Below are 27,528 nucleotides of genomic sequence, written 5' to 3' on the forward strand. Positions count from 1 at the left end.
GGTCATCAACCAGCTGGTCCTGTCCATGCCCTGGCACTGTTCAGCACCCTGCCCATACCCCCATAGCTCCTGGCCAGTCTACAGGGAAGGGCATAGGGATTCTTCTGGCTGCGACAACATAGGGTCTCTGCAAGTGTCCTGAGCCTCCCTTTGTGGGAAGTCAGGTAAGGCCTGGTCTGCATCTGCAGCCAGGTGCACATCTTCTACCTTCAAGCCCTGTGGAGGCTCCTATATGGTGCTGGTAGCAAAGTGGAATGGTGCCTGATCAGCTGTGCCACTATCTCCGAGAGTTCTGATATGACTGGCAGCTCTTCTATCTATGAGGTCTCCCCAATGCAGGACCCAGAGCAACCGCTGACTTGCTCTCAGGACCTCTCCTCAGGGCCTGGAGGCTAGTCCCCACCTCCAGGTCTCCAAACAGTGTCACCTAGGGCAGTGGTCTCCAAAGTGGAGTGTATGCACCCCAGGGGGGGTGCGCAAGATGATCCATTGGGGTGCGGAAAGAAAACAGAACTTCTATTTATTTTTATATAAATATACATATATTGGGGGTGCATGCTCAAAATTTTTTTACTGATGGGGGTGCATGATCAAAAAGGTTTGGAGACCACTGACCTAGGGCACCAACATCTTAGCCAAACACCTGTTGAAAAATCCTTAGCTGGTGACTGCACCCAGGGCATCTCCGTTACCACTGAAGGATGGTTCTGGCCAACTCCACTCGTATCAGGGACTATGCCTGGCAGAGGTTGATGGATCCCTCTGCAGTGGCCCAGAGCTTGGAGCTGCCCATGCTGTGTGCTCCATGCCATTTGCTCCAGGAGGCAAAAGCTACCCTGCCACCCATTGCCCTCAATTATATCAAACAGGTCCTTTAAGAGGGCAGTACTCATGCTCGGATATCCCCCTGCCCTCTAGAGCTCGTTGTGGGGCCACTGCCTCAGCAGGCCTTATGTTGCTCCTTGTCCTGCCATTTCAGAAGGCTGGGGGAAATGAAGCTGGTCTGCTTCTGAACAGCTCATCATGGCAAGCTCTACATGCTCACGCTCTGCACACTCCATCATCCCATCCTTGTATCCTGCCCAGACAAGTGGTGGGACACCTTTAGCAAGGGCAGGGGCAAAGTCCACAGTGGACAAGTCTGCATGATCCCATACCCATGAACCATGTGGGGACTTCAGCTGGCAGCTCCTCCAAGGAGCTGTCACTACAGGTGTGTATCTGGCATGCTTTATGGACAGCCTCTGACACCTGCCCCTTCTACCAATAGAAGGCCCTGACACATGCCTACTTGCAGTGTCCCAAGTTGCAGTCCTTGTTCTGCCTCCTTCAGAACCTCCTGTTGAGGTTCTAGCTGCACTTCTTCCCACAGCTCTTCCATTATGCACTCCTTGGCTGTGGCCCCACCAAGCCCCAGAGATCAATCTCCTGGCTCTGGCCAAGCTGGCCATCTACCAGACCAGGAAGGAGCCTCTGGCCAGGAGAAACCTGGCCAAGGGTGGAGCTGTCTTCCTCTCAATCCTTGCTTACATGCCCACGCTGAGTTTCACTGGTCAGCATCTACAGGCTCTCTCAACTCATTTTGGGTATAGTGGGTGCTGGCCAGTGTGATCTGCTCAGGGTTGCCTCCCAGATCCCTCACTACTAACCTATAAACTCACTCCCCTTCCTGTTTTCTCGTATTTGTCTCACACAACTAGCTGGTGTGTCTCCAGTAGCTTCTCTTATTAAGGGAGGCTTATAGTATTTGTGATGGGCCTAAGTCCTTGATCTTTCAGCACATCAAGTAGGCCTGTCGGTGCTGATAGATGTGCAACCCTCTGCTGTAACTCATGGCATTTGGAAGGAAGTGCCATGAGTTACAGCGATTCCCCCAAACCAGCAGACATTCTCTGTTGGACTGGGGGCGGGTTGGGGGATCGAGCTCCAGTCTGGAGCCAGGTGTGCGTCTGCAGCCTCTCTCCCCTAGCTCTCCCTCCCCTCCCCACTCAGCTCCAATGCTGTCTGCAAGATGGAAAGGGGGAGAAGGGAGGGGAGGGAGCTCAGTCCGGGTTTTGCCCAGCTTGTGCTGGGGTACGGGGTGGGTGAATTGGAGACAGCACCAGCCCACCAGCTTCAACCCATCCTGAAGACAGCACTGTGGGCATAGGCGGATTAACAGATGGGCCAGTTGGGCCCGGGCCTAGGGTTCTTACTAATCAGGAGCCCTCGAACCCTCATCAGCAGGGAAGCAAAAGCCACAGTTTTAAACTTGGTGCTATTTTTGTCTCTCCACCCCTCAGCCAGTCAGCAGCAGAGAGACAAAAATGGCACCAAGTTTAAAACCAGAAGTGGGGCACCTCCACCAATGGGGCAGAGGGAGGCCAGGAGAACCGCACCTCAGAGGCGCGGGGGGCTTGGCCCCGGCTGGGTCAGGCCAGGAGCACTGCACCATGCCTTTGCTGCTGGGCAGCGGCACTGAGAGGGGTGGCTAGAGTGAATGAAGGGGGTGCTATAGTGCATCTGTGCAAGTGTACGTGACACAGCCGGGCAGCAGATCCCTGTGTAAGTCTAATAGGGGGCGGGGGCATGGGGGGGGCAGCTTGAGGCCCTCACGGTAAGGGAAGAACAGGGGTGGAAGCTAGGGGCTGGGGTTGGGAACTAGACAGAGCCACAGGCAGCTCGAGACAGGGCAGTGGCGGGCAGGGTTGGGCAGTTTTAGAGTGACTGAGTGAAGGATGGAAGAGGTCCTGTGAAGGAAAGTGTGCCCCTAGGTGTGCATGTGCTTGTGTGCCTGTCAGTCTGCATGTGTGTCTGTGTATTTGCGTGCATCTGTCCCTGTGTGTGTCTGTCTCTCTGTGTCTGTATGTGTATGTCTGTCTGTGGGTCATGTATGTGTCCGTGTGTGTGCGTGTGCGCGTGCACACATGTATGTCTGTGCACACGTGTTTGTCTTTGTGTGTGTGTGCCTGTCTTCATACCTGTGTCCAGCGCTTCAGGGAGGGGCTGGGCCAACCTTGAGAGCTCCCGTAGGGGGAGGGAACCTCCAATTTTCTTCTTGCCCAGGGCCCCAAAAATCCTTAATCTGCCTCTGATTGGGGGTAGCCCTCCTCTGGGGTAGGAGCTGATGGAAGTTAATGAAGGTGCTCCACTTCGAAGCACCTTCATGTGAACCCTCATGTAATGAAGGTTAATTTGTCGTGCAATTGGGCACTTTTAAAGCACTCTGCCACTGCACTTCTGGCAGGCAATGGACATAGAGTGCTGTCAGGGGGCTGGTCACGCAACAAAACATCGCTTCTGTCAGTGCCTTGTGTCACACAGTGGTAGAGCGTGGATGCTGAAGTGGGAGTGAACTGGGAGTGACCAGGGTTTTTTCCACTGTTCCTTTCTCACTTGCATCCTCCAGCATAAGGTTTAGGCCAGGGGCAGGCAAAATACAACCTGCAGGCTCCGTGAAGGTCTGCCACCTGCTGCTGCCGCCCACGGCAGGGGCTGTGCACTGGGGGGCACTGCAGGAAGTACATGGAGGGCTCCCCACACCCCACCATCCTCCCTTACACCCCTAAACTCCACACACCCATACCCTGCCCTAACCCCTCCACATGCACACACCCCAGCAACATACCCTATGCCCCCCACACAGCCACACCTTCACTCACCCCACATATACCCTCCCACCATATACACCCACTCCCAACCACACCCCACATACAATATACAAGAGTGACTTTATTTTTGAGTTATGCAATCATCTCTATATATACTACACAAAGACAAATTGTGACAAAAATATTTTTTGTAATAAAATTAAAATACGTTATAGTAGGTGTTTGACTTTTAGTATATGATTGGGGGGGGGGTTTCTGGTTCCAAGAAGGCAACCCCCCTACTCTCAAAAGGAGTACTTTCTGGTGGCAAAGGTCAGGGGCTAGGAGTTAGGCAGGAATTCTGCTGCCAAGATGGTGGCCAGGTGACAGGGCCACCTTTCTGGTTCTCAACAGCTCACCAAAACTCATCAAGCGGCCCTCTAGCCGAAATAATTGCCCACCCCTAGGCTTGGCAGTTCTGATTCAGAGGCTGGATCCCTAATGCCCATGCTCAAAAGCTATTGATATTCATGTAGTCCAGTAATTTGTCCAATCCCTTCTTTAAGATGGCTAAACTGCCAGCTTCCACATCTGGTGGCCACAAGCTCCACACTTCAAGGAAGCACTGTGAAAGACCTTCCTTCTGTTAGTTTCTAACTTACTACCAACTGGTCTTATTTTGTGACTCCCTAGCTCATCTTGTGTGCTATTGTAACTAATAAAGTCCCGTTTACTTTCTCTTTGCCATTAAGTATTTGGTAAACCCCTAACCATGTCTCCCCTCAAGCACCTCTTTTCTGAACTGAATAGGCCTAGCTGGAGACTTTCCCTCATTGTCTAACACAGCCTTTCTCATCCTGTGGGTTATGAAGCAAAGTGAGTTGCAAAAATATTTCAAAGGGGTGTGAGCAAATGGCAGAAAAACATGCAAAAGTGCAGGTTTCCTGTTGCAGGGGGCAGCATCCCAGTCTGCAAGGGGTTGTTTGGGGCCTGGCCAGCAGGAAGCCAGACAGGGTCCTGCAGCAGGTCTAGCAGCTGGATGAAGGTAAGGGAGGAGGGATTGGCAGGCCAGCGCTTGGGCACTGTCCGGGTGGGCTGTCCAGACAAGCCATGATCTTTGCAAATGGGTCCCGATATCAAACAGGTGGAGAACCACTAGTCTAATGGTTTTCCAGCCCAGCAGCGGGATTTCCTCTGCTCTGGAGCAGCCGGAGGCAAGATGCCAGTGGAAGATTTCTCCAGGCAGGTCGGTGACACGGCGTGAGTCGTGCAGGTGCCTGCACCCACCCTCCGGGGCTCTGAATCGCTGCAGACGCTGCGGCGCCGGGGACCATGTTCACACGGGAAACAGGCCGGCGGGTTCGGGGGCGTGAGACTAAGATCAGCGGGTCTGTGTTTGCCCAAGGTCGGCCAGAGCCAGACCAGCTTCCCCTCTCGCTAGCGGCCGGATGATGTCGCCACTGCCCCACAGACCGGTTGGATCCTACCAGCGCTAAACACCAGGCGGAAGCGACCCCACCGCGCCCGCAGCAACTCCAAACCCCGGAAGCCCGAACAAAGCCAGTGGCCCACGGCGCCTTTGCGCGCGCACAAACACATGGGCACGGCCCCTCCCCTCCGTGCTCTACTCTGCGCCTGCGTGGTCCGCGGCAACATGGCGGCGGGCGGGTTGACGGCCGAGGTAGCCGTGGGTCAGGTGGTACTGCCGGGGGATGTGCTGCTTCTTCCCAAGGCTCCGGATGCCGATGGGGAGCGGCTACAGCTGGGCCCGAGCTCGGCGCCACGGGGCAGGCTTCTGTGCGGGCCCGGGCTGCGCCGCTGCGCCGCGGGGCTTCTAGTCACCAAGTGCGGGCTGCTGCGCCACCGCCCGCCGACAGGGGCCGGGGCAGGCGGCGGTGCCTACTGGGTGGATTCGGAGCAGAAGCGGGTAAGGAGCGCGGGGCGGGGAGCGGAGCGGAGCGCCCGCCGCCCATTGGGCCGCCTGGCCCTCGGGCCCCGCCTGCCACCAATGGGAGCGGCGGGGCCGGGCGGAGTCTCCTTGCTGCTGCAGCCGGGGGCCGGGCCGGGCCGGGGGGTTGCGGCGCGGGCTCGAAGGGCTGGGGGAGCCCCGGGCCCTTCCCGGGAGTTGTACAGTGTCGCCGGGCTCCAGGCTGGGGGTTGCGGCCACCAGCGCTAAGGATGTGAACAGTTACACGATTCATCATTTGCCCCCTCAGCTCCGTGACAACCGCAACCAGCTCTCGGGTAGTGGAGCCCTGCGGTGGCCCAGGAGGAAACGAAGGGCAGTAGGGCAGGAGCAATTCTTGTATTTGTACAACAATTTCAACCTTTGTAGGATGTACAATTAATAACAGTAAAGCATTCAAAACAGGATAACTTTTGAGGCAGCTAATTGATGCTGCATATGCACAACCCAAGTCACCCTCTGGGAGTTTTCACTGACTTGTGGACTTCAGCACTTTCTTATGTCTGTTTCCTTCAAAGTAAAATTTTGACCCAGTTCTCTCTCACTCACTGGCAGTTTACAGTGAGTACTATACGGTTAATAATAAGAAAGTATTTTCATATGTTTTCAGTGTATGATAGTTTTTTAGCAAATATGGTAATTTTGAGCTTTCAATATGATAATTTCATATTTAAGACCTGGTGATGCCAGGCAGAAGGCAAGTGGAGGGGATGCAGAGGGAAACTGTTGGATATTATAACACCTAATAGAGTTATAACAACCTGCAAGGAGAGGGGAGGGGTTGCCTTCTTCCTCCCTGGCACTAAGCCAGAGGCTGGAATGAGCTGGTAAGGCCTGGTGCTGGGTTCTGGGTACTGCTTGCCTCTTCCCTCCCCCTTGGCTACTGCAGCTGGCCCTGGGAAGCTGTGCGCTGGTAGCTACAGCCCCACAATGATCTCAATGGCTGCTGTGCCCCAGGGCTTCCTGAGCCGCTTTGGCCCCCAGTGATGCTAGCATTGAACCCTGGGAATTAGATGGCAGGACCACCAGACCAGTGTGAGTGTCCTTTATGAAGCTGTGTCCATCAGCATCAAAGTCTTGCTCTTGAGAAATCAACTCCGATGGATGGGCTGCTGCATCTGGATGTCCAAGAAGTGCCACCTCTGCCCACCGGGGGAGGCACACCTGGGCCACGGGTTAGTGAGGATTTAGTTAGGGAGCTTCTGGAGGGGTTGGACGTATTCAAGTCAGCCGGCCCGGATGATCTCCACCCTAGAGTTCTAAAGGAACTGGCTGAGGTCATTGCAAGTCCCCTGGCACAACTTTATTAGCACTCGTGGTGCTCTGGTGAGGTACCGGAGGACTGGAAGAGGGCCAACGTGGTCCCCATCTTCAAAAAAGGCAGGAAGGAGGACCCGGAAAACTATAGGCCAGTTAATCTCACCTCGATCCTAGGCAAGCTGTTCGAGAAAATTATTCTGGCACACATCCAGGAGGGGCCAGCAGGGGACTGCATGCTTAGGGGCAGCCAACATGGGTTCATCAGCGGCAGGTCCTGTCAGACCAACCTGGTGGCCTTTTACGATCAGATCACCAGATCATTAGACGCAGGGGTAGCAGTGGATATAATCTTCCTGGACTTCCAGAAGGCTTTTGACACTGTCTCTCACCCTGTTCTCATTAAGAAACTGGGGGGCTCTGGTATAGACACCCACACAGTCAAATGGGTCGCCAGCTGGCTGGAGGGCTGCACCCAGAGGGTGGTAGTGGATGGGTCCTTCTCAACCTGGAAGGACGTGGGCAGTGGGGTTCCGCAGGGCTCGGTCCTCAGGCCCGAACTGTTCAACATCTTCATCAGCGATTTGGATGAGGGGGTAAAGAGCACCCTGTTCAAATTTGCTGATGACACTAAGTTGTGGGGGGATGTGGGCACATTGGAAGGATGCAACAGGCTACAATCAGACCTAGACAGGTTACAAGGGTGGGCGGATGAGAATAGGATGGGCTTCAACACAGACAAGTGCAAGGTGATGCACCTTGGGAGGAACAACCAGCACCATACCTACAGTGGGGAACTCCCCTCTTGTCAGCACGGAGGCGGAAAGGGATCTGGGGGTCATCACTGACTCCAAGATGAACATGGGCCGGCAGTGTGGAGAGGCAGTAAGGAAGGCCAACCGCACCTTGGCATGCATCCACAGATGCATCTCGAGCAGGTCCAGGGAGGTGATCCTCCCCCTCTGTGCGGCACTAGTCAGGCCGCAGCTGGAGTACTGCATCCAGTTCTGGGCGCCACGCTTCAAGAGGGATGTGGACAACATGGAGAGGGTCCAGAGGAGGGCCACTCGCATGATCAGGGGACAGCAGGGCAGGCCCTATGAGGACAGGCTAAGGGACCTGAACCTGTTCAGCCTCCACAAGAGAAGGCTGAGGCAGGATCTAGTGGCCTGTTACAAACTAGTCAGGGGGGATCAGCAGGCACTGGGGAAGTCCCTGTTCCCCCAAGCGCTACCAGGAGTGACCAGGAATAATGGTCACAGATATCAGGAGGCGCTACTTCACAGTCAGGGCGGCTAGGGTCTGGAACCAGCTTCCAAGAGAAGTGGTGCAGGCTCCTACCCTGGGGGTGTTTAAGAGGAGGTTAGATGAACATCTTGCTGGGGTCGTTTGACCACAGTATTCTTTCCTGCCATGGCAGGGGGTCAGACTAGATGATCTGCTCAGGTCCCTTCCGACCCTAGAAACTATGAAACTATATTTTCTTCTCTCAGCTCTCTGTTGGCCAATGCTCAAAGGGTAGCCAAAGGAAACTATAAAGATAGTTTCAAGGTTGCCCTCAAGCACAAAGGCATTGGCACCAACAGCTGGGAGGAGCAAGCTGCTAATCATTCGGCGTGGCGCTGTCTGGTCCACCAAGTCGCTCACCACTTCGGGGCCCAACAACTCAATACCGGAATAGCAGCAATGGAGGAAGGAGAAGGAGAATAACCTGGGGCTGTGAATCCCACTCCCCTGCACAACAACATGCCCCCATTGCTGATGATTGTGTGCATCCAAAATTGGACTCCTCAGTCACCTGAGGACCCATCAAGCCTGACAGACGTCATCCTTGACTTCGAGGGACCACGGCTGACGCTGCCTGCCACTCCGTTCCTCCCTGTGCTGCTGAAGCTGGCCCTGGGAAGCTGTGTGCTAGTGGCTACAGCCCCTCGCTGGCAGCTGCACCCAAGGGCTTCCTAGGCTGCTTTGGCCCCCAGCTCTCTGCGCTGCTCACAGCAGGGTGGGCTAGGGCAGGGCAGGTATCAACCTGGCACTCAGCATCCTACTCCTTTCCCCCCTTCCCAACTTCATAGAGCCACGGGCTGCAGCCCAGCGCTACCATGCCCGTCCCCATCCCCAATTTAATTATTTAACCTGTTGTAATTACAGCAGGTTAAACAGATGTTTATTTAATTGATATTTACATGCCTAGCAGATGGCAGGGTGCAAGGTCAGGGCTGCCTGGGCTGGGGGCCCAGTTCCTCACTAGCCCAAAATATTTTGGGGCTAGTTTTGTTCAGTATCTTCAGTGATCTGGGAGATGGGATGGAGTGCACCCTCAGCAAGTTCATAAATGACACCAAGCTGGGGGGAGTAGTAGATATGCTGGAGGCTAGAGCTAGGATTCAGAATGACCTAGATGCATTGGAGGATTGGGCCAAAAGAAATCACTTGAGGTTCAGTAAGGACAAGTGCAAAGTCCTACACTTAGGACAGAACAATCCCATGCACTGGGATGGGATGGGGACTGATTAGCTAAGCAGCAGCTGGGGGTTACAGTGAACAGTAAACTGAGTATGAACCAACAGCGTGCCCTTGTTGTGAAGCATACTGGGCTGCAACTAGGTGCATTGCTAGCAGGCACTGGTAAGGCCACATCTAGAGTACTGGGTCCAGTTTTTGGCCTTCCACTACAGAAAGGATGTAGACACATTGGAAAGAGTCCAGTGTAGGGCAACAAAAATGGTGAAGGGGTTGGGAGACATGACTTATGAAGAAAGACTGAGGAAACTGGGTTTATTTAGTCTGGAGAAGAGAAGACTGAGGTGGAATTTAAGTATTTTTAACTATTTGAAGCATGGTTTCAAAGAGGATGAAGCAGGACCAGGTGTCAGCAGTGTTTTTGGGCTAAGTGCCAAAAAAATCCAGAACCTTGATTTGGAAAATGTTGATGTGCCATGGGGTGGATGTCAGGACAACTGTAAGGAGTCCAGTCCTTGTAGCAGTGCAGCCCTGGCCCCTTCCCCCTCCATACTCCCTGATGCATGCAAATAGCTGCTGCCTGCAACAAGCCAGGTTGGGGCTCCAGACCCTAGCTGCAGCCACGTGCAGCCTTGTGGCTGCCTGCTGCGAGTAGCCTGGGCTCCGTGGCAGGTGCCTGCTCAGAGCTTGTGTTGGATGGGGCATGCTGAGCAAAATGGCTTCACATGCCATGCTCTAGTATGCATGCTCTGGTTGCTGACCGAGGGGTGGTGGCAGATGACAGAACAGGGAGCAATGGTCTCAAGTTGCAGCAAGGGAAGTTGAGGTTAGATATAAAACTTTCTTATGAGGAGGGTAATAAAGCACCGGAACAGGCAAACTAGAGAGGTTGTGGAATCTCTGTCCGTGGAGGTTTTTAAGACCTGGCTAGATAAAGGCTTGGCCAAGATGATCTAGTTGGGGATGGTCCTGCTTTGAGCAGGGGATTACATTAGATGACCCTCTGAGGGCCCCTTCCAACCCCAATTTCCCATGATTCTTTGCAGAAAAAAGGCATGCTAGATGATTTATTTTTCTTGTACAAGATCTTTCTTCTGGTGCAGATGTATGTAAAGTGTGTTAATTTCCTTTGTATGCACCTTTGATCTCTTATCCTAAAGCTTGTTTTCATTCACAGTATGTCCCAGTGAAGGGAGATCCTGTAATAGGCATAGTGACTGCCAAGGCAGGCGACATCTTCAAGGTAGATGTTGGTGGAAGTGAGCAAGCATCTTTGTCATTCTTAGCATTTGAGGGTGCAACCAAAAGAAACAGGCCAAATGTTCAGGTAAGATTTCTGTAGTTGATAGTAATGAAAATTTGAATTATTTGCTTGTTTTTGGAGTTGTGTGTTTTTTTTGTTTGTTTGTTTTTTAAAGTAATGTGTTTCTAAATAGCTGTGGATTTTCTTTCCATTTATTGCCACTGGATCCCACTGTAATTGGAATTGAATGTTTGTTTACACTGACACTGATACAGCCTCATGATATCTCAGGCCTGTTCCTTAGATTGAGTCTGACGTCCATTCAGGCCTAATAGTTACATATTGAAAAACAGCCTCTTACAAAGTCAGGCAGTAGAAAAATTTCCTTTTTAACTTTTCAGGACTAATAGGGTTTGTTTTTTTTAAGCGGTTTGGTGGGGGAATTGTATATGCTACATTTTGTTTACATACCTGACCTATCTGTTAAGTAAATACAACAGGTGGTAGAAGCAAAATGAAAGACCAGACTATTTTCACTGTCTATAATGAGTGAAATGCAAAAGTAAATTGTCTCATTCTGAAAAGTCAGTTATCCTACTTTTTCCTTGCCTCTTAACTTTCAGCTTGGAAGATTTCAAGACTTTAAAAAAAAATACAGGGTGCTTGCCGGGGGGGCGGGAAAGGTACTTTACCAGAAGCAGCAGCATGTTACTTTGACCTTCCTCTGCAGCATCTCTATAGATCAGATGCTTAAGCGCAACTTTTGGCACTTTCATTTTAATAGCTGATTTAATCAGCTGTTGGATAAAAGCACCGAAAAAGCCCCACTTAAAGTGCCCTATCAATACAGACATAGGGTGAGCCAGATCCAGCTAATACAATGCTTCTTCTGGGCATCCACTGGGCTCTGTAGGGTTCACTGAATTTAAAGTAAAGTGCCATTTTGTTTTGTTTTTTCCTATGCCTGCAAGTAGCCACAGTGTATTAAACTTGAGGTGTGTGGTGCCTTAAAGGAAAAAGTTACTGGGCTTCTTTTACTTTGTATTTTTGAGATTCCAGTGCCTGGTTTTTAATTATTTGGATCTTAGTCTGTAATTAATTTATATAGAATTGCTAGGCCCGTTACAGTTATAGGATTCTTTGGAGATAGCTGCACTGAATGAAGGGATAAATGTTGATGAATAAATTAGTTACGCAGTTTTCTTTTATTCTTTTATAATTACTGGATTTGTCTGTCTCGCAAAGACATTAACACAAATGTGATAACAGTTTCTCTATTATCTTTTACTTATTTTAGGTGGGAGATCTTATATACGGTCAATTTACTGTAGCAAATAAAGATATGGAACCAGAAATGGTCTGCATAGATAGCAGTGGAAGAGCAAATGGAATGGGTATAATTGGACATGAAGGCCTACTATTCAAAGTTTCCTTAGGGCTAATAAGAAAGTAAGTGTTCCAAGAATGACAGAAAAACTGTACTTTTGTCAGTTTTTAACATATGACACTTGAATGAACTTTTATAAAAGCTGTTTTTTCACTCTATATAACATTATTAAGCACAATTTCATCATTTAGTGTTCTTGCATTGACTCTTAATGTTTTAACTCTGACTTGCCTGGTTTATATTTTAAATTTTCATTCCTAAATTAACAGATGAAGTAAATCTTTCATCCAGAATAAAAGTTAAATCTCTAGTTTTGGTTTAGCTCAACCCAGTATTAAACCTTACAGTTGGTACAGAGGTCCTTTAAAATAGTGTTGCAATTATTAGTGGGTATGGTATTGACTTAACACTAGGGTATATTCATTCTATATATTGCTGGGGGGGTTTTTTCTTCTAATGTCCTTTTTTTACCTTGCTTGCAGACTTTTAGCTCCTAATTGTGAAATCATCCAGGAATTGGGACAACTTTACCCTTTTGAAATAGTGCTTGGAATGAATGGAAGAATATGGGTAAAGGCAAAAACAGTTCAACAGACTTTAATTGTGGCAAATATCTTGGAAGCCTGTGAACATATGACATCAGAACAAAGAAAGCAAGCACTTGCCAAATTGTCAGAGAGTTGAAGTAAAGAAAACTTCAGGGGTCTGTTTTAGACTGAGATGCTTGTATTTTTGTATTAAGGTCTATATTCAATAACTTTTTTTTAAAATTTCAGTTTTTCACTTTCTTTTGTCAATTGGTCCCTCTTTTCCTAATGCTTAAGTCTGGTTCTAATATACTCATGATTTTTCTCACGTTTCTCAGTAGCCTTGTTAAGCTCCTCTTTAAATCATTGCAATGGTTTTTACTTCTTATCAACCCGTTTATTTTTGCAAATCAAAACTGAGTGGTAGCACCAGATCTTTCATCAAGAAAGAAAGGAGGGCTCCATTTTTCACTTGCATATGTTTTGGCTTTTAAAGTATTTTTTACAATAATATATGTATGCCTTTTTCTTGTTTTTCAAGTTGGTCTATAGTTTCTATTTTACATTAACTTTCAAGAAGTCTGCTTTGTCTGTGTTTCATAACAAAGGATCAAGATGACCTCGATCAGATACTAAAGCAGCATAGAGGAGGGATAAGGATGGAAGTTCATGTCACTGAAATAAGCAAAAGTGAGGCACTGGAAATGACCTAGTAAATTGAAACTGCTTGTGTCAGAATTATAAGTTCAGACATTTGTAAAGAATGTTATACACCCTTTTTATGTACTAAATTTGCTTGCCATTGAATGGGAGACTTACTTGTTACCTGAGAGAACACTCACTGATATTACTTCACTTTAGTTTCACCTACTTCCCTCTCACTAATAGTGAGGGTGGATTTAAGACTAAAAGGAATGTAGGGTATATCAGCACTTCAGAACCTTACTTATTCTTCAACAGTTGACGGCTCCTAGAAATTCGGATTAGCTAGTTCACTCAAATTGCCATCATTGGTGCTTCTACATGCTAGCGTTCTGGTTTGAGACCGTAGTCATCTCTGGCCTAAGGCAATGTGTGCAGCAGCATGCTGTATAGAAATCATGCTGTATTCATAAATTCCTGCCTGATTCCAAAAGAGAGGAATGTGTTTTCAAAATTGCTTAAAGCCCCATTATAAAGAGCTTAACTATTTTTCCAGGTTGAAAGATGAGACCTGCAGCTTTTATTCTCTATGAAAAGAGAATCTTATTGGCTTCTTTCCATGCTCTTGTTTGGAGAGGGATGGTGTTTGAGCAGTTTCTCTTCCTGACCCGTGAAGGTTCTTGTTAACCTGCCTCATAGGTGGAATTGATTCTAGAACTGATAGAATTACAGGCTGAGTTTCACAATTCTTTGGTTCTTTCACCTTGATCTTGGGAAGAAATATGCTGAGTCTAAGGGCATTAACTGCTTCCATGCTGCAGGAAGCAGACTTCCATCTTCCTATTTTTTGGAAATTCTTTTCCAAAAATCTAGGTCTAGGTTCTCTCTCACTGCCAGCATGTGCTGTTACCTGCTTGTTTCTTGATAGAAAATATAATTTCATTTTTATCAGAGGACTTAATACAAAGTGGAATGTGTAATAGAGTGACCTGTCAAGAAATGAAAATATCCAGCAGCAAAAATAGCAAGAGGCCTTGTCACTCTACATGTTAACTGGGAGTTTTCAAAAACATTTGATGTTGTTTGCAACAAAATTTACTGGATGAGCTATACATTATAGAATCATAGAGAAGTAGGGCTGGAAGGCACCTTTAGTGGTGATCGTATTCCGTCACTCTGCCTGAAGCAGGATCACCTTTATCCAGACTAGCCTGGACAAATCCATTGTCTAACCTTACCAACGCTACTGTAAGTGGTGGTGTCTTACCTCCTGGAATAGAGCTGTTTCCCTGATGGAATTGTAGTATTCTGTCCTTCCAAAAAATCACCTGCCATGTCTTGGTGTTAATGAGAGAGAGAGATACCAAACACCTTTGGGGAGACAAAAGGATCGATTAAAGGCTCAGGAGGTCTGCTTATCTTTGCAGGGCTCCACCATCCCCATTCCCTGCCTTAACCACATCAGATGTTCCCAGCTTCTTGTTGCTTGCCTGCTGGACTAAGGGTCCAGTCCTAGTCTTATGGACTCCTTTGTCAAGTGGTCCTCCTCTAGGCTGGCTGCTTACCCCATTCTTCCCTGCACGAGTCCCAAGACAGCTGCCTCTTAATTCTAACCCTACTCTTACCTCCAGGGTTGGGATGGATTTACCCCTCCTTGGCCTGTAATCTCGTCCGTGTCTCGGTCTTTTAGGATCCCAGAGAGGTTATCTCCACCCCTCAGGACTGGATTCACTAACAGAGTGGTCTCCATCTCTTTGCTAGCTCTTTTCCCCAAATCTGAGAACTGGGGCTTTCCTTTAAGCCCTGGGGTTAGTTCCTCCCCTCATCTCTGGACGTCCTCTCTATCGTCATCTTGCTCTCCTGAAAGGCGGACACTGCCGGGTGTCCTGGACACTGACCACCTATGAGAAATCCAAGGGGCAGAGGGTTGTTAGGCCTCCTCAGACAGCCAGGGCCTTTTGTGCATTATCTCTGTTAGGGTGGGCTGTAGCTCTATGTATATCCCTGACCCCAAAATCCACACCTTATATTCCCTATAAATAAACCAAGGCTCCAGGAAAGTTCAAAAGTATGTTATAAACTCAAGATCATAACAAAACAAGATTAACTTCAAGCATTAACTATATACATTGGTTAATTGCCATACACCATAAGCAGGCCTGCCAGGGGGCAGTGAAGGGCAGCGTCGGGGCCTTCACAGGCTCAGAGCTGGAGTGCCAGTCAGGCCCTCGGGTTTTTCCCTTAAGAGGTTCTCAGACCAAGAGTGAGGGAAGGATGATAATTACCAGTCTAACGGATGGTGGAGGTCCTGACCCAATAACACTTCTACTGGTAAGTATCCAATTATACCCGGTCCAATAGGTCACCCCTCTCTCTCACTGCTACGGTCGCTGCTCGTACACCTCAGACACGCAGGTATGATCACCATCCGTGTAGACTCTCACACCATTCAAACCTCTACTCTGAAGCATCCATATTCCATTTGCATGCTGAATCACTCCTCAGAATTCCTGAAATGCTCACCAAAATCACATCATGTGTCAGTCATTCTCACCAGTCATACTCATGTACACACAACATCCTACTATTGTGCCCTCGGCACTCAAATGTAGCACATGGCACTCTAGCGCCACACAAGCTACTGCATGTGCTCCCCAGATGTAAGTGGGTCACTGACATCATCAAGGTGGAAAGGTCAGCTATTCTAGAACCTTTCAACGTCTAATCAGTGTGCACATGCTCAGGAGGGATCTCATGTTATGGACCACATCCAACAGATCCCCTCCTTGATGGGTTCTGGGCATTGTGTACAGATCCTATCGCATCAATATAAGGATCAGAGGGTGGTATCTTGGGCTGCAGGCTTCCTTTTAGCTCAATGCCCAGGTGAGCAACACCTGGCAGAGGGTGACTGAGGACAGTACTGTCCTCAGACCTACAGCTTTCCTTATGTTGCATGCATATGGTTCATTTGGTTAGCAATCCAAGTCTATATGCCGCATCGATTCCAGGGAAGTCAGGGTGTGTCATATCTGTTCATTCGTCTTTCACTAATGCTTTCATTCTCCTATAGAGTCTATGCCAGGCACACCACACCCCAATCATACAGATGAACATTATAATTTCACATACAATTGATGTTATTACGGGGTGTAGCATCAAATTTAAAACACCTTTGTTCTGTGGGAGACCACCCCAGGAGTGGCTCCCACCACATGTGTCTCCCTAGTTTTTCAACCCTTATTCAAAATTCTCGTAATTTGTTCGTTGTCATGGGAGTCCTCGATCAATTGTCTGGCTCTTTTCTCATAGTTTCATAGTTGGTAGGGTCGGAAGGGACCTGAGCAGATCATCAAGACTGATCCCCTGCCATGGCAAGAAAGAGCATTGGGGTCAAATGTCTCTGGCAAAGTGTTCATCCAGCCTCTTCTTAAAGACCCCTAGCGTAGGAGCCAGCACCACGTTTCTTGGAAGTTGGTTCCAGAGCCTAGCCGCCCTGACTGTGAAGTAGCGCCTCCTGATGTCTAGATTGAATCTACCCTCTGCCAGCTTGTGACCCTTATTTCTTGTCACTCCTGGTAGCGCTCGGGGGAACAGGGACTCCCCCAGTGCCTGCTGGTCCCCTCTGACTAGTTTGTAAATGGCCACTAGATCCCCCCTCAGCCTTCTCTTGTGGAGGCTGAACAGGTTCAGGTCCCGTAGCCTCTCCTTGTCGGGCCTGCCCTGGTGTCCCCTGATCATGCAGGTGGCCCTCCTCTGGACCCTCTCCATGCTGTCCACATCCCTCCTGAAGTGCAGCGCTCAGAACTGGACGCAGTACTCCAACTAGGGCCTGACCAGTGTTGCATAGAGGGGGAGGATCACCTCCTTGAGCCTGCTTGAGATGCATCTGTGGACGCATGACAAAGTACGATTGGCCTTCCTGACCACGTCCCCACACTGTTGGCCCATGTTCATTCTGGCACCAATAATGACTCCAAGATCCTTTTCTGCCTCTGTACTGATGAGAAGGGAGTTCCCCAGCCTGTAGGTATGGTGCTGGTTCTTCCTCCCCAGGTGCATCACCTTGCACTTGTCAGTGTTGAAACCCATCCTATTCTCATCCACCCATCCCTGTAACCTGTCTAGGTCTGATTGCAACCTATTCCTCCCTTCTAGCATGCCTACTTCTCCCCACATCTTAGTGTCATCTGCGAATTTGAACAGGTAAAAACCCCCTCGTCCAAGTAGCTGATGAAGATGTTGAACAGTGTGGGCCTGAGGACCGAGCCCTGGGGGGACCCCACTGCCCACATCCCTCCAGGTAGAATAGGACCCATCCACCATCGCTCTCTGGGTGCAGCCCTCCAGCCAGTTAGTGACCCAATTGACTATGTAGGTGTCAATGCCACAGTCCCCTAGTTTTTTAATGAGAATGGGGTGAGAGACAGTGTTGAAGGCCTTTCTGAAGTCCAGAAATACTATGTCCACTGCTACACCTGCATCTAATTTTCTTTCAGCATGTTGACCAACCCTGGATGCTATAACAATTCCTGGACTACTCATATTGATGTTCTTAGAGGAACTGTTTCCAAAGCTTCAAACATAGTCCAATGAACTCTTTACATACATAGCCAATCGCAAAGATTTAACTCAGTCACACCCTTGGCTGCTCTTTTACATTGCATACACAAAAAGTGGCATTATACCAATATATCTTATATTTAAACCAATTACTAAAATGTTATTTTCTGGGCAGTCCACCTGACAGGTAATAATGACTGTCATTCCTGTTGGTATCGTAATCTCTGGGATACCCAACTGCATAATATTCACTCCAGAGTGTTGTACCATAGACTACAGCCTCAGATTCCATTGCATAGTCATGAGGATCTCTGTTTTGTCTAGTCTTGATGTCTGAGATATCATAATCACAGATGCCTTTTCCTGGATTGTAGCCACAGTGGGCTCCTCTGTTCATCGGCAAGCTGATAACCACCAACCACTGCCACCTCATTGCTGCCACGTTATCAGGCACATCTCCAGGATGATCACCATCACCATAGTTGTCTGCATTTTTTCCTGTGAAGCCATATAACAAAAGACATATCAAACTGTTTCTTTATTTGTTGTCCCTTGCACTCCTTTAGTTGGGATGAGTGGAACAATTTTTTAATCTTTTTCTTATTTCGCTTTATTTTCAGCACATAGACCGTAGGACTAGCTTTGTCCATGATCTGAACAGGACCCTAACCATAGAGGCAAAAAAGCATGCTTTTGCTCTGAAAAAGCTCTGTACATCATGAGGTCCCCAGTCTCCCGTGCAATAAGGTCTTTTTGTCAGACAAAGTACTTGTCCATCTGGGTTTTGTTTATACCCAGGATGTGTGTTACATGGGTACATTTTTGATCTTTTCCATCAGCTCATTTACCCAGGACTCAGTTAGAACCTTGGGCTGCCAATCATTTGGGACATCTAGGTCTACCCACCATCTCTTGGGTAGCCTCACATTTCTTCTGGTCATAGCCAGAGGAGGTGTTACCCCCTGGCTAGTCTTAAACCTTTTCAAAGCCATAAGGATGCGGGGCAGCCTCTCATCCCAATCAGTCCCATATGCGTTGACCACTTTGCACAATGCATTCTTAATTGTCCTATTGCTTCTCTCAATGAGGCCTGAACTCTGAGGGCACCCAGGTGTATGCATCCTGTGCCGAATGCGGTCTACACTGGCCTATTATCTTCTGGGCAGTTTTCTCCTTTGGGGTCACTTGTATGGCAGCAAAACCGGTCATAGCCCAACCTTCACTGTAAAAACAACTGCTGTCCACAAACCAAATCATGTCAGCTTCCTTGAACACTTGTTTGCTCAGCTGAGTCTTGCCCTTAAAAATACCTTTCAGAGGTTCTGAGCATACCTTGGCTATTAGGCACTCATGCTCACTACCTGTAATTACCAAGGCATAAGGTGCCACAGGGGTTAGGAACAGTTTCCCATGTGATGTTCCGGTTGGACAGGGCAATTGTCCAATGTGCCAGATGCGGAGTCGATACCCCTGCATCTCTGGCTTTTCATGAGACTACATATTTAGCTGGTGAGTGTATCAATCTTAATACTACAGGGGACATACCTATCAAATAGTCCCAATGACCCAGGGCCCAAACTAAAGCCAAAACCTCACGCTTGCATGGACTAAAATTCATTTCAACTTCGGATAATTCCCTACTACTGCATGCTACTGGTTTCCTAGTTGTTCCTAACTGGTGGTACAGGATAGCTCCAACATGAGCGTGGGTGGTAGCCAGCTCCAAGTAAAATGGTTTTCCCATGTGAGGGTAAGCTAGCGCTGGAGCCTGGACCATAGCTCTCTTCAGTGGCATGAAGGCTTGCTTTTGTTCCTGGCCCCACTGCCAAGGAACTCCTTTTGTTAGAAGTATATACAATGGCACAGCAACACTGACAAAATTCTCAATGAATTCCCACAGGAAACCCATTAAACCCATAAGTGACCTCAGGGTGCTCTGGTTGGTGAGTGCAGGCAAATCACATATTAATTTACCTATATTTATATCTGGACTATGTCCATCACGTTCAAGTTTCAAACCTAAATATTGCATGCTTTGTTGACACATTTGAGCCTTCTTCAGGTTCACATTAAAACCTGTTGGTTCTATATTACCCAGTACCATCCTTGTCCTGTCCATGCATTCCTCCCTTGATGCTACAGTTACCAGGATGTTGTCGACATAGGGGATGACGTTTCCTTTGTCATTCTCTGGCAGCCGTTCCCACGTCTGTGCTACCTCACAACATCAGGCTGTTATGATACTCTTGAAGGAACCTAGTGAAAGTGAGTTGCTTGGAACAAACCATAAAAGCAAATTTATACCAGTGATTAGGGTTTACAGGAATTGCAAAGAAAGCATTGGCAAAATCAAACACAGTGAACCAAGTCGTCCCATGGGCAATACTCGCCAGCACCTCCGGATATTTGGCCACAATAGGTGCCAGGGCTGGAGTGCTTCAGTTTAACTGCCAGTAGTCTACAGTCAACTGCCAAGTCACTCTGTCAGCCTTTGTCACTGGCCATATTGGACTGTTTACCATACAGTGGGTCTCTATCAACACTCCCTGCTTCATGAGGGCCTCGATCATTTCCCAATTACTCGGCTCTACTTCCCAAGGTAACCTGTATTGCTGCTGTGGCCTCGGGTCCTCTCCTTTCACCTCCACACAGGCATCAATTTTACCACATTGGAGCTTGTGTGTTGCCCATACCTGCTTAAAATTTAATGCCAACATCTTTATATCCCCCTCCCACTCTGGGAAAGTCAACACTTCTGCAGCCTTCACAGCTGCCTACCTGTGTCGGGTCAGGACAACCATCATTTGATTCGGGCTTCCTGTAATCCTGAGGACCTTATTAGGAAAATCCACAAGCATTCCCCACTTCCTCATAATATCACTTCCCAAGATGCCCGCTTCACCCAGTTTGAACAAACCAAAACAGAATTCTCCAATTTGGGATCAAATCTTTTCTCTTCTCGAACTAGTGAACCTACCCTCTGTTCTGAGCCATCAAAGCCTTGATATGATATCTCAAACTGGTATCCACTTAGAGAACGGTTCTCTTTCATTACTGACCAAACTATACGTGGCACCTGTGTCAATTAGCATATGTTGGTTGTACCACAGCACTCCTTTATTAAAATCATTCTCAAAATAAACTAGAACAGTAGGACATCCCCAGCTATCATAATGCATTGGTGCCAAATTATATTCAGTAAGCTGGGAATCAGGGAGCACCGGGCTGTCTTAGTCTGAACTCTGATTGTCTGCCTTCAAAGGTGGGGGCAGACTTTTGTTGCTTTTGCCATTAGAAACATCCTGCTTTTTATACTTGGTGAGTAGCTTTAGCAGTCGGATGGTGGGAAGGCCATGAATAACCTCTCGACTGGTATATTTCAACAATTCCTTCCATATTGAGTCTCTAAAGTCCGAGCGAGAGAGACAAAACTTCTGTTTTTCCTTCTTCCATCTCTTTGTGATGCACTTTGCTACTCTGCACTTTCCCAACTTCCCTATTTCTGGCTGGCAGCTGCTGCTTAAATCTATCGGATGCTCTCACGGCACTAACATGTGACTGCCGTCCCTGCAGCACTCTCTTACTGCCTGTGCTGTCACCCGTGTCAATAAAAACACACTCCGTGCGGTCGCTTCCTAAACAACTTTTCTTTCTGGTATGCACTTTCTGGCAACACCAACACCACCTTTCCTTGTCTCATTTCCAGACCCCTGCTTGCTTCAAGCTCATATCCCTTACTAGCTTGGTTCATAGTTTCATCTAAAGGAGTATTTTTAATGCCATCTCCTAAGTAAGTTTTCAATCAAGCCATGAAACCCTTAACTAATGGGTGCCTAAATTCAGATATGTCAAAGTCATATCTGCCCTGATTCATGCTTGCTAGACGTGCTACTATGAACAATAATTTTTTCTTCTCCACACAGGCCTTGGGACATTCCCCATTCATCTATTTTTCACTATGAAACAGCACAATAGCTGGCTCCATAGGAAAGAATAACTTTAAAATTTCACCTCTCATAGCCACACTGTTCAGGGCTTGCCTATTCCTGATGGCCAAAAGGAATGCTGCGAAAGCCTTGCTTTCCATACATTCTTGTATGACCTCCACTAAATCAACCAAGGTGTAACCAGCACTCTCTCCCATCATGGCCATTTCAGCCAACCCAACAGCATTATCTTTTTGAAGTAGTCCAATCCGCTTCCCTGCTGCTCTAACCTGTTTGGGCGTAAAAGGTATGATGGCTGTCTTCACCATATTACTCCCCCTTACTCCTGTCCTAACCACCTCTTTGAATCAAATAGGGGCCAGTGGCACCCTCTCCTCTGAAGCAGCAGGTTCAGGCAGCATCTCAGCAACTTTCAATACACTATTTCCACTTTTCAAGCTAAAGGTGCTGTCACACGAAGAACTCAAATCACTGGAACTCTCTATCTTTTTCCTCGGCCCTGCACGGGCTCAATACTTTCTCTCGTACACTCTCAGCTGCCCCTCTAATTCAACAACATTCTTTTCATAAGTCCGAAACTGGCCTTTGAAGTCCGAAATCCTTTTCTTGCATAGATCATGGCACACTGGAGTTTCCTGTGTAACAACAGCCGTACACTCTGACAACTCCTGTATATGCTGCCTTTGCATTACACAGAATGCAGCTTCCAGATCTTTTGCTTCTTGTCTCCAATGCTCTTTTGCATCTGGCTGTAATCTCCTTTTTAGCCACCTCTAAAGCTTCCTTAAGTTCTATGATTTCCTTAGTGTCCCTCCAGGCAGAGCCCTGCAGAGTTTGGACCTCTGCCTGTCGACGCTCAGTGTCATCCTGTCTACATTGTTGGAGCCCTATGATTTTATCCCTTAGGGTTTTTACCAAACCTATCTCTTTCCTAGCTTTGCCAGCCAACTCTCACACACATGTAAACAGTCCTAGAAGGGCTGCAGACCTGTGTCCCTGGCCCAGTAGCACTGGCAGCTGGGGACCCCCTCTGGCGGGGCTGGGGGGGGGGTAAGGGCAGGGGACTGTGCATGGGGAGTGAGGGGCAATGACAGGGGCAGGAGACCAGCATATCAAGGCTGCTCAGTGCCACAAAGCAGTGAGGTGGGGGGAACAGCTACAGCTGGACCTGTGTCCTGGTGAGTGAAGGGGGCAGGGAGAGAGCTCTGATTTTCAATGGTGAAAAACCCAAAATGAAACACTAAAGTTTATAGGTATTTAGAATCGGTTTTACTATAGTGATTGAGGCAATGGTAGGCTTCCAAATTGCTTTTAAATTGTAAATATAACAGTGAAACATTGTGTTCAACTGATACCTAAATATTTAGTGGTGTTTCACTTTAAGAAAATCCCAAACCCTTGATTAATGGGAGAGTTTGAGTTTTTATCAGAGAATTTGCAATTTTTAAAAAGAAAAAGACAGGATCCTCGATTATAAGGATTTATTGGCTTGAACTCATAATGCATTAGCTCAAAATATTCCCCAAATGTAAATGCCATTAATTTTCCAATTGTTTTTTTTTTCTTTTTGATCTTTCTCTCTGTATCTGTTCCATATTTTTAAAAATGGAGTGAGTAGTTTAGAAGCAAAACTTGTGGATAGCTAAATGTTTCCGTAGGAAGTAAAACTCAAGGGACAAACAGAGAATATCTTAACTCTATTGTCACTGCTCTTGAATAAAACTGTCAACTAGTTTGACTGTCTTAATTGGTTGGTAACCAGCCCTTTAACTTCTGTAGTTTTCTTTTATACATAGAACTAATGAATTGCTCATCAAGAATGATTGGGGAGGAGTGGGCGGGGACAGAGCACTGCCACCCACCACCCCACGCTGCCGCCACTCTGCATCCACCTGGGTGCCACCACCACCCCCCTGCAGACACAGAGCTGTTACCACCCACCACCCCATGCTCCTGCCGCTCTGTGTCTGGCCCCATTCCACCCCCTACTGTGTCCGGCTGCATGCCAGCCCCCTCCCCCCCCAACTCTGCATCCACCTGGCCCACTCTGTTGGAGCCACGCCCCACCCATCATTCTTGATGGGCATTCTTGATGCAGCACTGGCTGGAGCCATGCCCCTCTGGGAGCCACATCCCACAAGAACATTACAGACAGAAACACAGACAGATGGACTAAGTCCTTTATTTTATATAGAGGTATAGTATGGTGAAGATCTTAAATTGCTTTCTTTGTGGCCTTCCTAAGGCATTATGATTTAAGAATTTAAAAGGAAGCCAGGTCCCCAAACCAGCAACCCTATTATTTTACAAGTCCTGACAACTGTAGAAGTGACTTCGTTTTTTCACAATCCAACATCAGTGCATTCAGTCAGTCAAATAAGGAATTACAATTCTTTATGCTGCATGGTATTTTGTCCTTTTAGTTTATCAACATTTTCTGGTTCTTTTGCGTGAGTGTAGTGGTTCTTACGGTTTTGGGCTGTGGAGTTTCTTCTGTCTGTAAAGCAAAGCAGGTGGCTTATCCACTCAGTGACCCTAATCATTGTTGCTCAAATCGGGCCTTCCAAAAAATAGATCTTGTCTATGAGACACTAGCATATTCTGTCCATCCTGCTTAAATACTCTGTGTGTGTGCATATGCATGTAACAATTGTGATCTTATGCCCATGTGTATATTGTCAGTGTTGCAAATGTTTGTTGTTGATGCTGTTATTGAAGAAAGAAAAGCCCTATTTAATCCTCTTAATAGGAGGACTAAATAGACTGTGTGCATATGTATGGATGCATGCACATAAGCACGCACACATTTTAAATGCCCCTTAGCTTTTAATATGCTATTAAAATGGTGGGTTAATGAGCAAACAAGAATAGAAAACTGCTGTCAAGAGTAATTAAAGAACTCTTGGCTCCAGATAGGGTGAGGAGATTAAGTCCTGATTAAAGTAAGGGCTTACACTCAGACAAGAGTAGGAAAAAAGGAACAGAACAGATACAGAACAGGAACTTTAGTCAAGTGGTGCATCCATCCATTTAAAACCAGTTTATTTTCATATCTGCAATATAGTCTTTTTCACATAAGACACACTCAGCTGTAGAGATTGAGGGTACATGTTAATGTGGATCATGAGATGATCAGTTTTCAAAAGAATGAATTACCACCTGCTCTTATGGAACACTAGCAGTAGATCTCAAAGCACTTTCTTAAGGAGGCCAATATCAATTACAGATGGGGAAGCTGAGGCATGAAAAGGCACAGTTTGAATCACTGGGAAGGCCACTAGCTGAGCCATGAAAAGGTTGCAGGAATCCTGAGTCCCAGTTCCAGCTAGGGCCCCTGTCTAGCTGTGTAGATCTTGGAAATGTCTCAGTGGGGGTATGGTGGCAGTGTTAATTGCTACTAATCCCCTGCCACCAAATTTACAGAAAACTGTGAGGAGACATGGGGCCAGATAAGATGGTGCTGCAGGCTGGATGTTGAGCACCCCTGCTCTAGGCTACAGTGCCTCCATTATTATAATGCTGTTGAGTTACTGTTGAGGAGTTCGTGACCCCTTGCAGAGCTATTCCCAAAGACACAGAGTTGCTGTCTGTCTCAAAATTTATTCAGCATGCTGGGCACCCTGAGCGAACTCAGAGGCCCTGAATAAAACTGTTAGAGGCATTTTATAGTTTACAGACAAGATGCGCATGCAGGTGGGAATTTTCCACTGTGAAAGCAAACAAAATATCAGGTCAGTTTGAGAGACCCTTAATTGGTTCAAACTGGTTTTTGGCTATGTGCTTTTTTTGAAATGCTAACTAATCCTTGATTGCTTCAGACTTTAAGATGACTAAGGTTTAGTCATTCCAGAGTCTTATCAGGCTGTTTGTGAAAGGCTGAGTCTTGCTTTGTAGTTGATTTCTACAGTATTATCTACGATCTTGTTAGAAAATTTCTACATTACAACTTCCTGAAATGAAAGGAGATATTTTGCTCTTTTCCCCAAACTGTTGTGTTTAGTGAAACAATATTTCTAATGGTATCTTCATACATCTTTTGTTGCCTCTGCTCCCTAACTTGTATGTCTTTCCTCTTCCTTATTTTAACAAAATCTATATTTTAGGCAAAACTGACTTCATGCTTTCTTAAATCCCGATTAAAACTGATACTATAGGTTTCCTTAATTACTTGTTTTACTCATAGCTGGAGGAAAGTGTGCTTCCTTGCTTTCATCATCCATTTTGGCAAGTTCTTCACTACCCTGTCTCCCATCAGAAATGATCAATCCTGGGATTGTTATAGCTGGAAAATATATCATCTACTTGTTCCTACAAAATACTGAATTGATTATAGCATTCTTAAGACAATTATATACATTTTCAGAGGTGGCTGTAAGACTTCTAAGGCTTCGTTTTCTTACATATACATATTAGAACAAAGAGGAAGTCTAAGAAAAGCAAAATCTCTTCCTGAATAGAGAAGAAAAGCTAATAAAATAAAAAGAGAAAGTAGAAATGTATTTATTTATGTATTTTAATGAAAGCTAAAGTTCAACTATCAAATTACTAACATAGTTAGCAGTAAGAGTGGGGGTGAATTACTCAACTTAAGAGTAAGGGAAAACAAGTTAGAGATGATTTATATAAACTGGTATTTTCAAATCAGTGGGGCCTGATGAGATTCATCCTAGAGTGTTCAAGAAGTAGTGAAGAATTGCTCGGCTATTTCTCCTATGATATTCTTATAAAAAAGCTAAGAAAATATGGTCTAAATGAAACTACTGAAAGGTAGGTACATAACTGGTTAGATAATGATGCTCAGAGAAGTCATCAGCGGCTTAATGTAAAATTGGGAAAGCGCAGGTTCCCCAAGCCTGTCCTGGATCAGGTCCCATTCACTGTCTTCATTAATGATGTGACAGTTAGAATGGAATGACTATTTAGTCAGTCTACAGATGAAACCAAGCAGGAGGGAATGAAGACACTTTAAAGCAATAGTTTTCAACCTTTTTTGACTTCAAGCACTCATCCATAACATTTCTGAATTTAGTGGAAGCCTATTTCAAAAACAAATTTGTTACAGTGCATGAAAAATGATGACTGGAAACACTTGTAAAAAAAATAAAATGGAAAAAACACACATGCATAACCTTAATATAGTTGATGAGACCCTTGAACTTGGTCATTATTGCAAATGTGGTGTTATGATTTAACAAATGTGACAACTCACACAGGTGAATGCTCAGTGTAGCAAGGTGGGCATCCCCGCTAGCCGCAGCTAGCGCCCCACCTGCCTCTGGGCATGCTGCCTACCCGTCTCACCTGCCATGCCTTGTTGGTTAATAACAAGCTGTTAAATAAGGCAGGAGGCTGACCATTATTGCATCCTAATATTTGGGGGTTTCTGCAGCTCCCAAGCCTCACAGATGGCATCCAGATGTTACAGTGCCCCTGACCTACAGCCAGAACATGCTTAGGCCAGCTTCCAGGCCTCAGTCACACACACATTCATACCACCCACCTCTCACTCAGGACTCACTCACTCCACCCCCTTTCACAGGGTCTCTTTCTCACATTGACAATTATGTAGTGGACCCTAGCTAGTCCATTCCCTGGGTGGCAGATGTACTGTCTGTTGGGCCCCTCCCATGACCTCACCAGGGTAGTGGCCAGCCAATAACCTGACCAGGTGCAAGCATACTCTGGCCACTTTCAGGGTAACACTATGTGTATGTATGTGTACTGGGTCCTTAGCCCTCTGATTCTTCTCCCCCTTCACTCAGGGCTCCACCCCACCCCCTTCACTCGATCGCCACCTCACTGGGCCTTGCTCCTCGGTGGGCTCAGGTGGCCACAGCCATGCCTGGCCCCACTACCTCTAGTGTTACCTGACCCACCTGAAGGTGGAAGCTGAGGTTAAGGTGCACCAACCTCCCTTTCACCAGGGTGGTAACTGGCCTGGCATTTCCCAGGGGCTCCTGCACC

At 47.2% G+C, this 27,528-nt stretch overlaps 2 protein-coding genes across 3 annotated transcripts in view; one reads left to right on the forward strand and one right to left on the reverse strand.

Moving 5' to 3' along the window:
* Window positions 1-5,136, reverse strand: part of DYDC1 (DPY30 domain containing 1) — a 26,069-nt gene extending 20,933 nt beyond the window's left edge. Inside the window, exon 1 of the mRNA XM_090058375.1 lies at window positions 5,057-5,136. The gene's annotated coding sequence lies outside the window, so the exon portion shown is untranslated. The remainder of the gene's footprint in view (window positions 1-5,056) is intronic.
* On the forward strand, window positions 3,806-27,528 carry EXOSC3 (exosome component 3). 2 transcript variants are annotated; one of them, XM_090058368.1, is made up of 4 exons: window positions 3,806-4,614; window positions 10,433-10,582; window positions 11,796-11,947; window positions 12,368-27,528. In XM_090058368.1, the coding sequence occupies exons 1-4, from the start codon at window positions 4,495-4,497 to the stop codon at window positions 12,567-12,569; spliced, it is 624 nt and encodes a 207-aa protein (XP_089914494.1). In that variant the 5' UTR covers window positions 3,806-4,494; the 3' UTR covers window positions 12,570-27,528. The 2 variants fall into 2 exon arrangements, with proteins under 2 accessions (XP_089914494.1, XP_089914493.1); XM_090058367.1 differs by lacking the exon at window positions 3,806-4,614 and adding an exon at window positions 5,203-5,496 and having other exon boundaries at window positions 12,368-27,517.

Source organism: Crocodylus siamensis, chromosome 7 (assembly GCF_052110815.1).
Source record: "Crocodylus siamensis isolate JL-2025a chromosome 7, ASM5211081v1, whole genome shotgun sequence".
NCBI classification, from domain to species: domain Eukaryota; kingdom Metazoa; phylum Chordata; order Crocodylia; family Crocodylidae; genus Crocodylus; species Crocodylus siamensis.